This window comes from Carya illinoinensis, chromosome 1 (genome assembly GCF_018687715.1).
Source record: "Carya illinoinensis cultivar Pawnee chromosome 1, C.illinoinensisPawnee_v1, whole genome shotgun sequence".
Taxonomy (NCBI): domain Eukaryota; kingdom Viridiplantae; phylum Streptophyta; class Magnoliopsida; order Fagales; family Juglandaceae; genus Carya; species Carya illinoinensis.
The window spans coordinates 49996849-50011623 of NC_056752.1; the positions used below are offsets into that span (position 1 = coordinate 49996849).

Genomic DNA, 14775 nt, shown 5'->3' on the forward strand with positions numbered 1-14775 from the left:
AATATCTTTTCATGTACCAAACTACTCTTTTTTCAAATCCCTTTCCTAAATAATGAATTGTTCGCTCCTACGCTACGTTAATTAGATATAACACTCGTATCACTATGAAAAAGAGAAATAATATTTACAGTAATATTATATAAAAATAAATAAATAATATTTACAATTATAACATGTGCAAACACCGTGCACTATTTTCAAAAAAATAAGAAAATATAAAATTTATGTAAAAAAATTAATTTTTTAATAATAAATCTTAAATTTTTTAGAAAGAATGATTATTGCATTAATAATCATTATGACTGTATCTAATATTATTCTGAGAAGAAATATAGATAGGTATAAATTGCTGCAACCTACTACTCCAGGGGGGAAAATTAATTTGCTGATGCCTTGCGAGAACCACCTAAATTTAATTCAAAAGTTGGCAACTCGGCTGCAATAAAGTGAAAACAACTGTAAAGTTTCTCAGAAATCGAAGTTTCTATCATCCTTTGTCCACTGGTTTCTAACGGAAGAATAATATAATAAGGCGCGCACATTAACAAGTCTTACTATATTACAACCACACAATATCACAGCTCACAAAACAAAATTGAATGCAAACACGAACCACCGCCATCTGCTTGCATGGGGCAAGGAAGAGACCTGTTGTTGCTTACCCAGCAAATTTCTTAAAAAAAAAAAAAATGAAGCACCTAACTTGAAAGGTAAAATCTATAATGGGGCGACAACCTGCAGTCCCCATACACGTGGCACTTTGACAAAAATCAATGCCTTCAATACCTGTCCCTCTTGCATGCTCACAAGATTTAAACTTCGTGGACCATACAGATGCAAACCCACCAATGAGCGAGTAGAACAATAGTGTTTTCAAATGGAAGCGAGTTTCTCTTTAATCAGATGGGTTAGTTCCTTTAGCCTTCTTTTGAGGGACTGGAGCTTTCGGATGAAGTAACTTCTGATGAAGCAGTACTAGATGACGTATCACTACTGGTACTCACTCCATTCCTAAAGCTCTTTGATTCGAGGGAATGGTTTCTTTGCGGATCATTAGCTGCAGGGATTTGCCCCTCCTCTGCTAATCTTTTAAGAAGATTCATGACAGTGGGAAGGAACTTGGAAGACAAGGAGATAAGACCAGGTAGCTGTTGAGTCAAACAGTTTGTATTAGAAACTTTTGCAAAAACACATGTGAAAGACACTCTCGGCTTAATTCAAAAGAGGGTTTTTTTGTGATAATTAAAAAGACCAGGTCCTTGCTTTTCTGCGTTGCTCTTGTATACAACGTATACCAGGGTGCATACAGTATTTATCTGTCCAATATCAACTGCACTAAGTTTTGACGAATATAATTCTTCTTGGGTGCGGTGCAAACAATATTTATCTGTTAAAATCTCAATAAATCATTCAGAGAGGTTCACGTACCAGCAGCAAAATGAGAAACAGAAACAGAAAAATGAGAAAAGGAAAAATTAAAGAGGAAACTACAAGGCTACTCTTTATGGTACTGGTTGTGAGTAAAAATTTCAATTATGTGATTTGTGCCTATCAGATTTCAACTTTAATTCAAGAGCCTATTGGCATACGCAACAGAAAGTGGTTGAATAGAATTTGAGTCTCGAGTTCAAATTTCCAGGTGCACTTTCAAACAAGAAACCAGCTGTAGAGCTTCCTAAAAACCAATATTTCTTAAACCAGCCATCAATTAACAACAAAATGGGGCTTAGACAGTCAAGGTAGAATGTGATACTCACAGCACCATGACGAAATTCACCAGAAATGTCCAGCTGCACCCATAAGGCCTTCATGAGTAGAAAAGCAACAAAGATAACACCCAAATACAAAGGATTTCTGCCATGAAAAGATAGCGGAATAAGCTAAACCATTGAACATCAGGATATGAGCATAAACCCCAACAAAATAAAATTTCATAATATATGAGAAATATGTACCTCAGGAGCGTCATAAATTCATTGAATCCCAAGACCATCAAAGCAACAATTGCCCATGGTGGTGGCAACCAGTTGTTATTACGCTTATTGGCTTCCTGAAAAATTAAATAAGAGGGAAACAAATTCGCCATTATTTTTCATAAAGTGGATGATTTAGATTTCACCTGAAATATGCATTTGCGTACACCTTCAACTAAGATATACACAGATTTCACTAAAAAAAAAAAGTGACTCGACATACTAAAAGAAAAAAAAGCTTGACAGCCCAGCAGATCGTTTTCTAGAGTTGGATTGCAAAGAAGATTTTACAAGGCACACTACTTCCCATTCCTTATTAAATAGTAAAAGGCCAAGAGAGACGAACAACCTACAACTGATCTAGGTCCATTTTTGTTCTAAGATCTGTCCCTTCACTTCTGATATTTACATATTACACAGGTTTCCCACTAGGACATATTATATCCAAATTATATGAAATACCAGCAGAAAGAAATACAGTATTTAGGAATCTAGGTTTTTGATCTTTTAAAATAATCAATATTTAAAATAAGAAAAATTATATTCTCAAGCCGGTATGTAGAACACACCTAGTAAAGTACTTACATGGCATAATTTGATTTGGAAGATAAATTTTAAAATTTCAATCTTACAAATCAAATCTTATCATTTAAGTGATGTGGATGGTATGCTCTACACACTGGCTTGAAAATAGAATAACTCTTAAAATAAAATTAAGCATTGAATCATTAATATGTACAGTATCATGCCTGTGCAGCAATGGCCTGAGACACGCTATATTCAGTCTCTGCCTTAAATTGCCTCCACAAAGATTTGCACTGGACAGGCGTAATCAATGTTCTTGAGGGTGGAACCTGCATGTAAGAAACCAGTCCCATTAACTAATTAGATCTTAGGGGTAATAAACAAAGGCAATCAAACATTGGGACAAAACAAGAATGCGAGAGAACTTGAATCATAATTAAGCAACAAGCCCAATTTGACAGCTTGATGGCATAAATTAATCAATTCTGAAATCAAGACCATATTGTGTAGATACTAGCATTTTTCATAGGGTTTTTTGGCAGTTTCTGATAAGCAAGCATTTATGTGTCCCATACTCGAATCAACTCTCAACTGAGATTAATTTCAACCCAATTAAATTTTTTTTTATTAGCACCAGGTATCCGGAATAGCGTCCCGAATAATCCCGGGGGTGCATAGGTCCTCGGCAAGGAGTTTCCCGCAAGTGCACCTCGGGTAATTCAAGAAAAAAATCCCCCAGTCCGATGGACTCTAAAGATTGATTGCACCCAAAGGAATTTGTAACTTAGACCTAGGGGGAGCATACCCCTAAGCCCAAGGCCTTTACCACTTAAGCCAACCCCTTGGGGTTTCAACCCAATTAAATTGGGGTTAGCTCTATAGATCATGAACTAATTAGGGACGTCCCCTTTTTTTAATTCAGTAAAAATTTATTAATATCAATAGGAGTAACCAAGTACACTAGACATATACAAGAGGAAACGCCTAACCCATAATAGAGAACCACTAATGAACAGTAAGGCCATCCGATATACGCCAAGCCTGATTGGGACAAAACATGCCTCCTCTCAGCAAAGCAAATCACTATAACTACCCCAACCCCTTGTACAAAACTAAGACTCCACCCGAACCTCCCTTGGAGCATTAGCATTGATTTCTTTATATGCAAATGCACAATCACATATTTTGGAGATTATCTTTGCCATTTTAAAAAAACTCCCACATTGGATTATACAACTTTGAGTAAAAATAATAAAAAAATATTATTATTAATTTTTATATATATTTTTTGCAATTAGCACCCACTACATACATTTGGCATTAATAATAAAAATATAATAATAATGATAATAAAATCTAATTTTTTATATATTATATTAAAAATATAATAAAATGATTATATAATATATTATAATAATGAAATGAAGATGGTGAAATGAAGATGAAGGTGAAGGTGAAGGTTCTCTTGTGTTGTTGAGGGAAGGAGAAGAGGAAAGGGTTGTGAAAGAGAGTAGGAGGAGAGAAAAAATTAATAAAATAACATTTGATGAGTGAATAGTGCATCTCTAAATATGTTGAAACACTGTTTATAGCTATGTAAAATTTTAAATCTGCATAACCCAATGCAATCAAATTAAGGATCTAATTATGCAAATATGTGTCACATTTGCATATAGAGACACCAATGCCAATGCTCTTAGAAGCTAAATAGGACCATTTTGCATACTACAACCGAAACTAATACTCCCCTCCTTCCTACATGGACGGAAGGACCCTTTTTTATAAATAAGATAGGCATATCCAAGTACACATAGAATATACAGTAGATATATCTAGCCACAAAGAGTAAAAAGACCAAGAAAAACCGGAAAACTAAAGCTGACAGAACATAAGTACACTGCCACCAATCATAAAGAGTTCTAAAAGAGAGATCCTCTAGCACTTATTCTCGAAGCTTCCATCACTCCTCTCGCTCCAAATACACCACATTAGACAAATCGGGCTCATTTTCCAAAAAATGTTACTAAGTTTACTGTCAAACTGAACTTTCCAACAAATTAAAAGGTCCACCGCCGATTGATGCATAACTCAATCCAATCTAAAAATGGTAAGACAGCTAGCCATAAAGCAATAGCTACTTCACAATCTAGTAACAAATGACACATGTATTTCTTTTGCTGTCGTTCTATCCCATCCTTTGCGTAAACATCCTGTGTACTAGGATCTGGCCCCTTAATGTGCACTTTTTTTATATTGAAATTAATTAACATACAAATTGCATGTCTGAAATTGTGCTGAACCAGACTAAACAACTTGGCATCATGGACATGTTGACAGATTCAATTGGAGCTAAAAGCACCAAAATTGAGCAATTTCAAAGGCTTTTAGCAAGAAAAACCTTCTTAAAGAAACCCTGTTCATTCAATTATTTCTTTTTTATACCATTGAGATTTGAGAATAAAATTTTTTCAGCATAAAATTATAAACTATGGAGGCAAGAACTCAAGCATGGCCAAAAGTCACCTCTTCCCAAGTGCTTGATGCCAGTGGATCAAATGTTGTGATGCTCCTATCTTTAACGGCAGCATTTGCAGAATCCACCAAAGCAACAGATAGTGTGTTCTCGATACTATCATTATCATCATCATTCAATCGGGTGACAACCATAACAGACAGCAACTTTAAGGACTGGAGAAATTAATAGAAATAACCATCAGAAATTCAATACAAAATCAAGTGCAACAAATAATAACTATATAAACTGTAGCATACTGCAGAGCGAGCAGTTTTGGTGATTGCTCTAATGTCTTCGTTCACAGTCCAAACCCGTGGCATTGAATCAGAATCATGACTAAACAACGTCGAAAACCTGTTTAGAACTTAAAAGTCAATCGCTACAAGATAATCTGAAAGATCATATATTTGGATTCATGAGTTGCTAGGAGTTGTACCTGTCCTTCATACGGATCAGGACCCTTCCTGCTTCTTCTCTTGCTTTTGCTTCAACCACCCCTCTTGCATAGTTCTCTATATTTTGAAGCATGCTATCCTTGGTTTGTTCATCCATGTCAAAACCAGAAAGTGCACCAGAGAACCCAGAGACGGCAGCTTCAGTCTCACGCCTAAGAAGTTTCCTTATTGCCGGCCAGGTCTCACTACTAGCTCCATCTAACAGAGCTTCCACAGGTCCTGATAAAGCCTCTTTCAGTTTAGCCTGCAAATTTGTGACTACAATCAGCAAGGTTACATAAACTGCCTATTTTGCCACCTTTATTTATCTAGAGACAGAAGACTAGTTAAACAAAGTTCTCCATATTTTATGAGACCCATGACAATATGGATGAGTCATTGACCACAAAGGCACTGCCAGTTAGTGTAGGGACAATGGCCTCCTGAAATTCAAAAGATGGTGAAAATCAAAGGGAAAATTGCAAGGTTATAATCATGCTGACTATCGATATTACTAGAACTTGTAAAGTATTGATTGCCCTAAAAAATCTATCTCAATAGTTTTTGTCACTAAAAATATGAATTCTTTTTTTTTTTATAGGTTTAAAATAAAGGTAATCTAAAAATATGAATTCTAGAACAGTGTATACTACTTTTGTCAACAATAGGCACATTATCACATCAGACTCAGTCTTTTCCATGGGCTTTTCTTTTGTTCTCTGTTGGTGCTGGGAATTTATTGCTTAAACTTTTTTTTTATAAGTAAACGATTGTTAGGATACGAGAGAAACAATTTATTGCTTAAACCATATTATTTTAAAGTATTTTTTATTTTAACACCATCAACCATATTATTTTAAAGTATTTTTTATCAGCAGTTAAAATCAAGAAGTCATCTAATTCTGTTATCTTGACATTCTCAGTGTTGATCATACTACTTTTGCTCAGTGGGCTGCCTGAAGGATGGCCATTTTAAGTTTAATGTGGAGCATATGGAGAAAGTGGAGAACAAGATGCTTGGAAGATTAAGAGATATCGGCAGAAGAGCTAAAGACCATGTGGGTCAAACAGCTTAATACATGGATGGGAGCATATATTACCACTCTTTTTTATAATAATTCCGATTTTTTAGTTCTTTTTTTTATTTATAATAATTCCAATTTTTTTGGTTCTTTTTTAACTATGAAAAAGGGATTATCTCTTTCATACATCCTGTATTAAGGTTGCGCCACTTGTGCTTTTTTAATTAAATAAATTTACTTATCAAAAAAACATTGTCACTAAGCTTGAAGGCAGTCAGTTGATTCAAAAAGGCTAATGTAATTACCTCATAGTGGACTTAAATGGTCTTAGCTTCTATGATTTCCATTAACCATTCCTAGTTCCTAAATAGGTGTAATCACATGTATACTTCCTGTGTACTTGGGCTATGTCTATCTCTATATCAATAAAATATCTTCTTACTTATCAAAAAAAAAAATACCTCGTAGTGCGTAGTAATTTCAGAAAGCTTGGCAGTGCGGACAGAAGCAATATGCATATCTATATCACGCCGAAGTTTATCCCTGACTTTGGATGTGTCCCAGTTTGCATGTTCAACAACAGCATCTGCAAGACTGATGTATCAATATATCTGCATTGTACTCAGTTCCATACCACAAACCCATCCAGTACTCAGGTTACTAACCTTCCCAGTCTACATGTATTATCAATTTCACATTTTTTATTCATATATAATAACCAAAACCTCAACCTTTTGGACTAAAGCACGTTTCGATTAGAACTTTCTTTTTCAATGCCTGGTTCCAATCGTTGATTGCAATTGATGTTAATGACAAGACCATTCATGAATTTCTTGTATCACCAGAACATCACTCCTAGGCGTTGCTCTTGGATATGACCCATGTACTTGGGCTTTTGCCTATTCTTATGATCAATGAAATTTTATTTTGCCGATTGAAAAAAAAAAAAAAAAAGCACGTTTCGAGAACTATAATTAACCGGTTACAACTCCTTTTGTCCACATAGTTTCCTGGATTAAAAAGCCTCTCTATTTTTCCTTCTTTCAACTTTGTTTTTGTCTTGTTTCAATTCATTTTGATACATGAAGTGGGAGTTTCAAAATTAACCATACCTGCACATCCTTCATCAAATAGAGCCATACATAACCGTGTGCAGTTACGAGAGGCCAAAGAAAACCCTTCACCACCATTCAGAGCTTTATCAAATACTTCCTTGAATTTTTCTAAAGTTCCCAACCTTACGTGCCCCAGCACCGATTGGAATGCTGGTTGGATAAGCTAACAAATTAGGAAATACAAACAATGAGAAAAGGTAACATAACTAAATAATTCAGGAAATAAAATCCTGAATTAGAGGTAATATCGTCCAAATAATAAGCACAAACATTTGTGTTTCACTAAAAGTAAATCATTGCAACAGCAGCATATGCTCTTAGAAGATTTTGAAGCTCCTTTTAATGACCCCCTATTGAGATATCTACAGTATATGGTTTTGAGTTTTGCTACATACAAGCAAAGTCGCGTACTAATCTCCATACCAATACTGATTCCTTCATACTTAAAATTTAAATTAGCACTGTTTTCAATAAAATCTACTTTTTGACCAATCACAATAGATTGGTGCACATATTAGTTCACAATTATGCTTGCAACTAGATTTTTCCTATGGTTTTTTGTTTATATCAATTTGATACACATGCAACAGGTACAAGTGACCAGTTCGTAGACATGTATGAGTCAAATTACCAACTCGACTAAAAATATATTGCTGATAATCCAATATCATAAATTCCCAATTTCATCATACGTCAGTTGTGTACTGAAATTGAAGGAATCAAGGGTTAATCACAACTAATAGGCTCAGCAACACAAAATAAAAAGGGGTGAAACTACCAAAGACAGCATGAGATTACAGCAGAGATAATAACCTGAAGCAATTTTTCTTCAAGCTGCTGCCGCTTCGCAGATCTGACACCTTCATCAAAATATGTAGCTTCCGCATCATACCTGCATGAAAAGAATAAAGTACTAAATACTGGAAAGAAAATCATATTTAACAATATTTATACACAGAGACATGAGAAGAATAGGGAACGAAAAGATGATTTCAAGTAAAATTTTCCAAACTTCAGCTTATAACTCGAAGATGCATGAAAAGATGTAAATCCAAATGGTGTTAGGTATGCTAACTAACCAAGACAAGAAATTCAACATAGCCTGGCCAAATAAACTCTGGGCCAGCTACTGATCGTCATCAACTAATCAGAATCTTCAACATGTGTTCTTTTCCATCATTCGATCCCATCTAAAATTATGCTTTTGTCAACTCCCTAATTAACATTTTTGTTATAAGAATTTATTAATGTCAATAGGCGTAGCCAAGTATACTGGATGTATACAAGAGAAAACACCTAGTTGGGCCCTCCCTAATTAACATATCCTTTTTCATACTCCTAACTAAGTTATTCTAACCTTCCTCTGCCACTTTTCACTCCCTCAACTTAAATAAAACCCCCTTTCTTGTTGGTACATTAATTAGTCTCCTTCGCACGACCAAACAACACTACCTATCCACAGCCACCACCATCAATACACCTTTTTCAATATGTTGCTATCTTTTCTTTTCAAAAAAAGTAGTTATCTATATTGGTTAAACTTGAAAATCTATCATCAATCTACCTGAGTACATGATCCAAAAAAAAAATCCTTCTTTATCACATGCGGTGCTCACTGAAGTATGCTAATTTGCTGGTTTTTCTTCTCTCCTCTTTTTTTTTTTTTTGGGGGGGGGGGGGGGGGGTTGTGCATGTTCCCTTTTTGAATGACCAATATTTTTCTCTCCTAAGGCGACCCCTTCGCATGCGCTGCTAGGCATGGTGAACAAAAATTAGAAAACACATTAACATACAACTAATATATCCAGATCTGCCAGGCAGCTAACAAAAAGCATTTTTTATCAAACAACTTAATTAATCCTTGGAGTGCTAAACCACCAAAAAAGGTCCATGAAATACACTTACTCTGACAGAAAAGCATAAAAAATTGAAGTCAGCTTTTTCCCAAAGCCAGGAACAGGACCAGACTGCACAGCCTCTTCCAAGTGACACCAGTCCTGTGGTCATTTAAAGCAATTTGGATGTTGGAAGTTCATCATAGTGACCATAATTGAAGAAGCGAAGTAACCAAAACTGTAAATAAAAGCACTTGAATATGGAATGCATGTACCTCATTTGCAATAAAAGAGGAATACTTTTCATGAGCGATTTCTTCACAGCGTACAGTAGCCACCATAACCTAAAAGTGGATGGATCTTGCATGACATAACCAAAATAATATGCATATACCACGAATGGCCTCTGTTGCACAAGTATTACCTTGTGAGCAGGAAGGTCGAGGTCCTTGTTCTCCTTAATAACTTTCCAAATTTGCTGTGCACTAAAAGAAAACCCCGAAGCAGGAACTACACCCCTTCGATCTCCCGCAAGCCCACCAGGAGCAATGGAATGAAAAAATCGTTGCCTTAAGCTAGCAACCTATATTTATAACAAGTCTATAAGCAAAATACACAACACAATCATCTGGCCAAAAGTTAGCTCAATGCTCCTGACAGAGACGCAAATTATTGTAGGCAAAGAACTGACACATGCAAGCGCACATGCATGCACACATATATGTGTATTCAATAACAGAACACTCAGACAAATTTATAAATATAATTACTTGAATTCAACAACGAAAAAACAGAATTATATCATAGCAGCGAAGCGCCGAATAAGAGACACCTAATGCAGAGATGCATACCTGCTCTTTAAATTGCTCTTCTTTTTCTTCATAACTAGAAAGAGCAACAACTTCAACCTGAAAATTCAATCTTTGTAAATATAAATCCATGATAATTATTCCTTCTTTCAACAACTTCAACCCAACAACCATTAATAATATAAAACAGATATGTATGAGAATTATTCCACACATAAGAAGCACATGTATAAGCTAGAACATGAGGTCTTACATTAAAAAATTCACTTAGTGGAGTTTCCTTGTGCACATGAGGCTTAGGAACAGAGTCCCATATCTGCAGTCAAAGAGTATTATAACAACAAGAAGAAGTCTAACAATATCTTTAAAAAATATATCAAAGATCAACAAATTAAGGAAGCATGTACAAATCTCTTACCTTCTGAACATCTTCTCTTAGAACAGGTTCTAAATTTTCCAGCGGTGTCTATAAACAAACAATGTTAAACACAATTCAAAGCTCAGCTCAACTCAACAAAGAATCCTTGAACCAATTACCCACAGGAATGACAAACTAAAACATGAACGATAGATAAAGAAAGAGAGCTCTCTTTCCCGTATGCTAGGGCTCGTGTGTACTCTTTTGATTGAATGAATTTGTTTATCAGTCGAAAAAGTAAATAAAGAGAGCTCTCCCTCAAGGATCAGAATAAATTGCACTAGAAGAGAGGAACACACCCTTGTTTTATCCCGTATTACAAACATTAAAGTTGTTTTACGTGGACTGAACAATCGCATCATGACCTGAAAGCAGATACCAACATAAAGTCGAATGAATGAAACTTCCAGATTCTGAATGACTGCTGATATATTGCGGGTGGATAGTGATACCTGGAATACAGTCTTCAGAAGAGGCTTATTTGCAGCTTGCTCACGACCAATATCATGACACCACCTGCAGAAAGGGCCTCAGAAAGATCAATTTTATAAACTACTTGGGCATTTTACTAGTTCTGCACCAGAATAACTCACATGTTTATAAGCACAATATCTGAAACAGCAAGAGCAAAAAGGGCACTCTGTTTCTCGAATGCAGTATCATCCTAAAAACAAAAGATAAAAATATTAAAAATATGCGGCAAGTTATTGCTATCCATATCTCTTCCTTTCAGAGGTTTACATTTTTCTTAACGTCAACAGAAACATAAGTATTCATTCACTTATTTTCCAATTCAAACTGAATGATTCCAACATCTAAAACAAATGTATTCATACATATAAGCAATTAAAAAAAGAACTGGAAAAGGAAATAGGAAGCATGCTACAACAGCAACAATTGGAAATGGATAAAGTTACTCAGAAAATCTGGGACAAAAAGCACCTCTCCACGTTCTCTTCCATCTGTACCCTCCAAATCCATAACAAGAGTGCAAGGCTCAATACCAGCACATCTTGCCAACCAAATACCTTTAGTTGTTTGGGACCTAAAAAAGCAGCAGATCCAATCAGTCCAATATCTATGATCAGAATACAAAGTAACCTAATATTAAGAGAATTGTGATAACATACCTTCCTCTAAAGGCATCCATCTCCCTGAAGTTGGTACCAAACAAATGATTTAGGAGAGTGCTCTTCCCTGTTCAGATCATGGAAAAAATATGTGAAACACTTAATTTTCCATTTTAAGATTGATGTAGGCTGCAATTGACAGTTGCAATGTCCCAGTAAAAATAAAATAAATTAAACCAAATTCAGTAACAACTCAGCTATATCAGTTAAGGAGAAATGTAATATTTAATTTCAGTATGATAGCCATGGCTCACATTGCGCAATCCACTTCCAACTTATTAAGCTTCATTCATAACGCAAAAAGTCTTATCTAAAAAACTGCTTCACCTTTATTCACAAGAACAAACTTGTTGCATCTCAAATTGAAAAGATAAATTTTATTGCAAGTAAATCCTTCCCAAAAAAAGCAAGACTCATAAAGATAAAACTAAAAATCAAAAAGCCTATGGAGAGAAAATAATGCATACCGCTGCTTTGTGGGCCCATGATTGAGACTACGGCATATGATAGTCCACATTCGCCTAATCTCACCTCCGTGATAAATTTGGCAATTCCAGTGACATTGAATGCACCATCCCCATCAATAAGTTGGGTTGAGCAAGAGCCATCACTCTTTTCTGTATATCAGTGACAAAAGTAAAAAGGTAAAGGCTTGTTAAGCTTCAAATTTATCATATAATCGATTTAGCAGGAAACCAACTAAACGCATAAAACCTTTCCATTATCATCACAAGCATTGCTGTGAAATGAAATCTAAGAAGACTGAGCTGGCACAACAATCCTCCCTTATTTACAACAATCCAAAAAGATCTTTTCTAATTCCAAAAGTGCAGCCACATTGATCTAAACAACCTTATTGTACAAACCATCTATAAGTACATCATTTCCTTCCTAGAATAGGAAAGTTAAGAGTGACTATCCACTCGGCCTTAAACCATTGTTATCTTCTGCCACCAACTAAATAAACAAGGCAATAACAGTCACTATATTTGGCACTTGACACCGCATTGGGTTGCTGAGAAAACTGAGAAAAAACCCAGAAACCAGAATAAATACAAAATTTCTGCGTGTACTTTGGTTCCTTACTAAGCAAAACAAATCATTACTAGGCAACAGCCTTTCAATACCGTAATTTGTAGTAACACGGCCTGAGAGGCAACAAAATTTAAAATTCACAAGCCCGGTTTATTATCATTTCGTTTCCTACATTTTCTCAGCGACGGAACAAATTAAAAAGAAAGAATCTATTCGCGATCCACAAGCAAAGAGTCATATAGATCAAAACCTTAAACCTAAATAAAACTGGCCCAAAATCAATATCATAAAGAATAAACATATAAGACCCATTAAATGAACGGGATTCTTAACATCAATCAAAATTAAACCCCCAGACAAAATTCGACAAGCCCAAAACGCAGAGGTACTGTAACTTCCGTTTTCCGTTACATTTGAAAAACAACATTGAAATCAATCAGATGCATAGAAAACGCAGAATTAATTGAAAACTAGTCATAATTACGGGATTGTAGTATAAATTTGATGGATCATAGAGTCAGAAGTTTACCCATGTCGAGAGATTGAGTTTGCCTTGGATTGCTCAATCTGGGAAATGGGCTCTGGGGAAATGCGCGAGACGGAGATCGATTTGGCTCGGAGAAAGAGGGAGAAAGTAATTAATAGGGAACAAAGAGGAATTGAATAGGGGAATTGATACCTTTTTGCTCTTAAAAATGGCAGGCTCGACAGTGGACTCTCTTGGTACAAATTGTTAAATGAAAAAGGAAAAATGCTTCTCGCCCTTCATTACCCTTTAAGGTTCCTAAAATCTTTTTCCCTCTCTTCTTTCCCTATTAATAATTTATGGGTAGTGCCATGTGGTTACAATGTCACGAATAAAATTTATTTTATCATATTTTTAAAATTTTAAATTTTATAATCTCTAATATATTAATAGCTAACACGTCATATATATTATTATGTAAATAAAATTTGTAAATATAAATAATATTTTCTATAATTTAATACAATATATGACATTATCAGTCTATCTTTATTTTTTTATCAACCTTATTTTTTTAAGAAAATCAAATATTAATGAATAATTACACATTAATACACGAAAATACAAGTGAGTATTTGTACATTTTTATAAAATAAAAAAATTAATAATTAACTGTTAAAGCATTTATCCAAAATTAAGTTGGTTTTTTGACTTTTGTCTACTGATATTGGATCATTATGATTCTTATAAAACTTTAATAGATAGATTTTTTTATCAAATAAATTTTGTTCAGATCGACATTTACCACTTCCATTAATATAATTGAAAAAGGAAAATGGTAGTATATTTATCAGATATGTCCATCGAATATATCTATTTATATTTTTTTCTTAATAGTTAAGGAAGTGATTATTAATAATTTTTTATTTTTTTATTTTTTTCTTAATAGTTAATAATGTTTAAAAAATAAATTAAAAAATTCACTCGTACTAAAGTACACATTTGGTAAACACATTTAATAGTCACTCTAGCATTATTAAGTTGAAAACTACCACTCATTTTCTTAATATTGATCATATTTGAAAAAAATAATAATATTAGATATAGTTGTAAAGTGCACAAAGTTCATACAATCATTTTAAAAAAATAATATATATTATTAAGAAATTAATTCTTTTTTATGTAAGTCTCATATTTATTTATTTTTAAATAAATTATGTGATATTTATATATTTTACAATTATAAATATCATTTCTCAGTAAGTTAGATCAAGTCGTATAATACTACTTTATTGATGCACTTCAATAGAATCAGGTGTAATCCTAATTTTATTTTTCAAATAAAAAAATTCAAAAAACAAATTACCTAAAATTAGGTTGGGTTTGGCTATTAAAAATTTACATTTAAAATTTAAAATTTTTATTTTATCATTATAATTTTTTAAAATTTTTATATAAAATATAATAAATAATTTAATTTTTTTAAATTATAAAACAA

The 14775-nt window shown here is 34.0% G+C and overlaps 1 protein-coding gene across 1 annotated transcript; it reads right to left on the minus strand.

Moving 5' to 3' along the window:
* Positions 1–437: 437 nt before the first annotated feature.
* On the minus strand, positions 438–13601 carry LOC122281388 (protein ROOT HAIR DEFECTIVE 3-like). The gene is made up of 23 exons (XM_043092834.1): positions 13341–13601; positions 12244–12393; positions 11777–11843; positions 11589–11691; positions 11240–11310; positions 11099–11162; positions 10946–11011; positions 10647–10694; positions 10482–10544; positions 10271–10327; positions 9844–10002; positions 9695–9763; positions 9490–9581; positions 8398–8476; positions 7582–7747; positions 6931–7055; positions 5450–5712; positions 5271–5367; positions 5022–5186; positions 2723–2827; positions 1956–2050; positions 1758–1854; positions 438–1148 (listed from the first exon to the last, which is right to left on the minus strand). Exons 1-23 carry the CDS (start codon positions 13342–13344, stop codon positions 918–920), a joined length of 2436 nt encoding a protein of 811 aa, XP_042948768.1. The 5' UTR covers positions 13345–13601; the 3' UTR covers positions 438–917.
* Between the last annotated feature and the right edge of the window lie 1174 nt (positions 13602–14775).

What these genes read in the sequence shown, in the direction of transcription:
- LOC122281388 (XM_043092834.1), bottom strand. An exon ending in TAATACGGGATAAAACAAGG is followed by an intron (nt 10,695 to 10,945) that starts GTGTGTTCCTCT and finishes GTTTGTTTATAG; the next exon opens with ACACCGCTGGAAAATTTAGA. An exon ending in ATTTGATGAAGGATGTGCAG is followed by an intron (nt 7,056 to 7,581) that starts GTATGGTTAATT and finishes TCAGTCTTGCAG; the next exon opens with ATGCTGTTGTTGAACATGCA.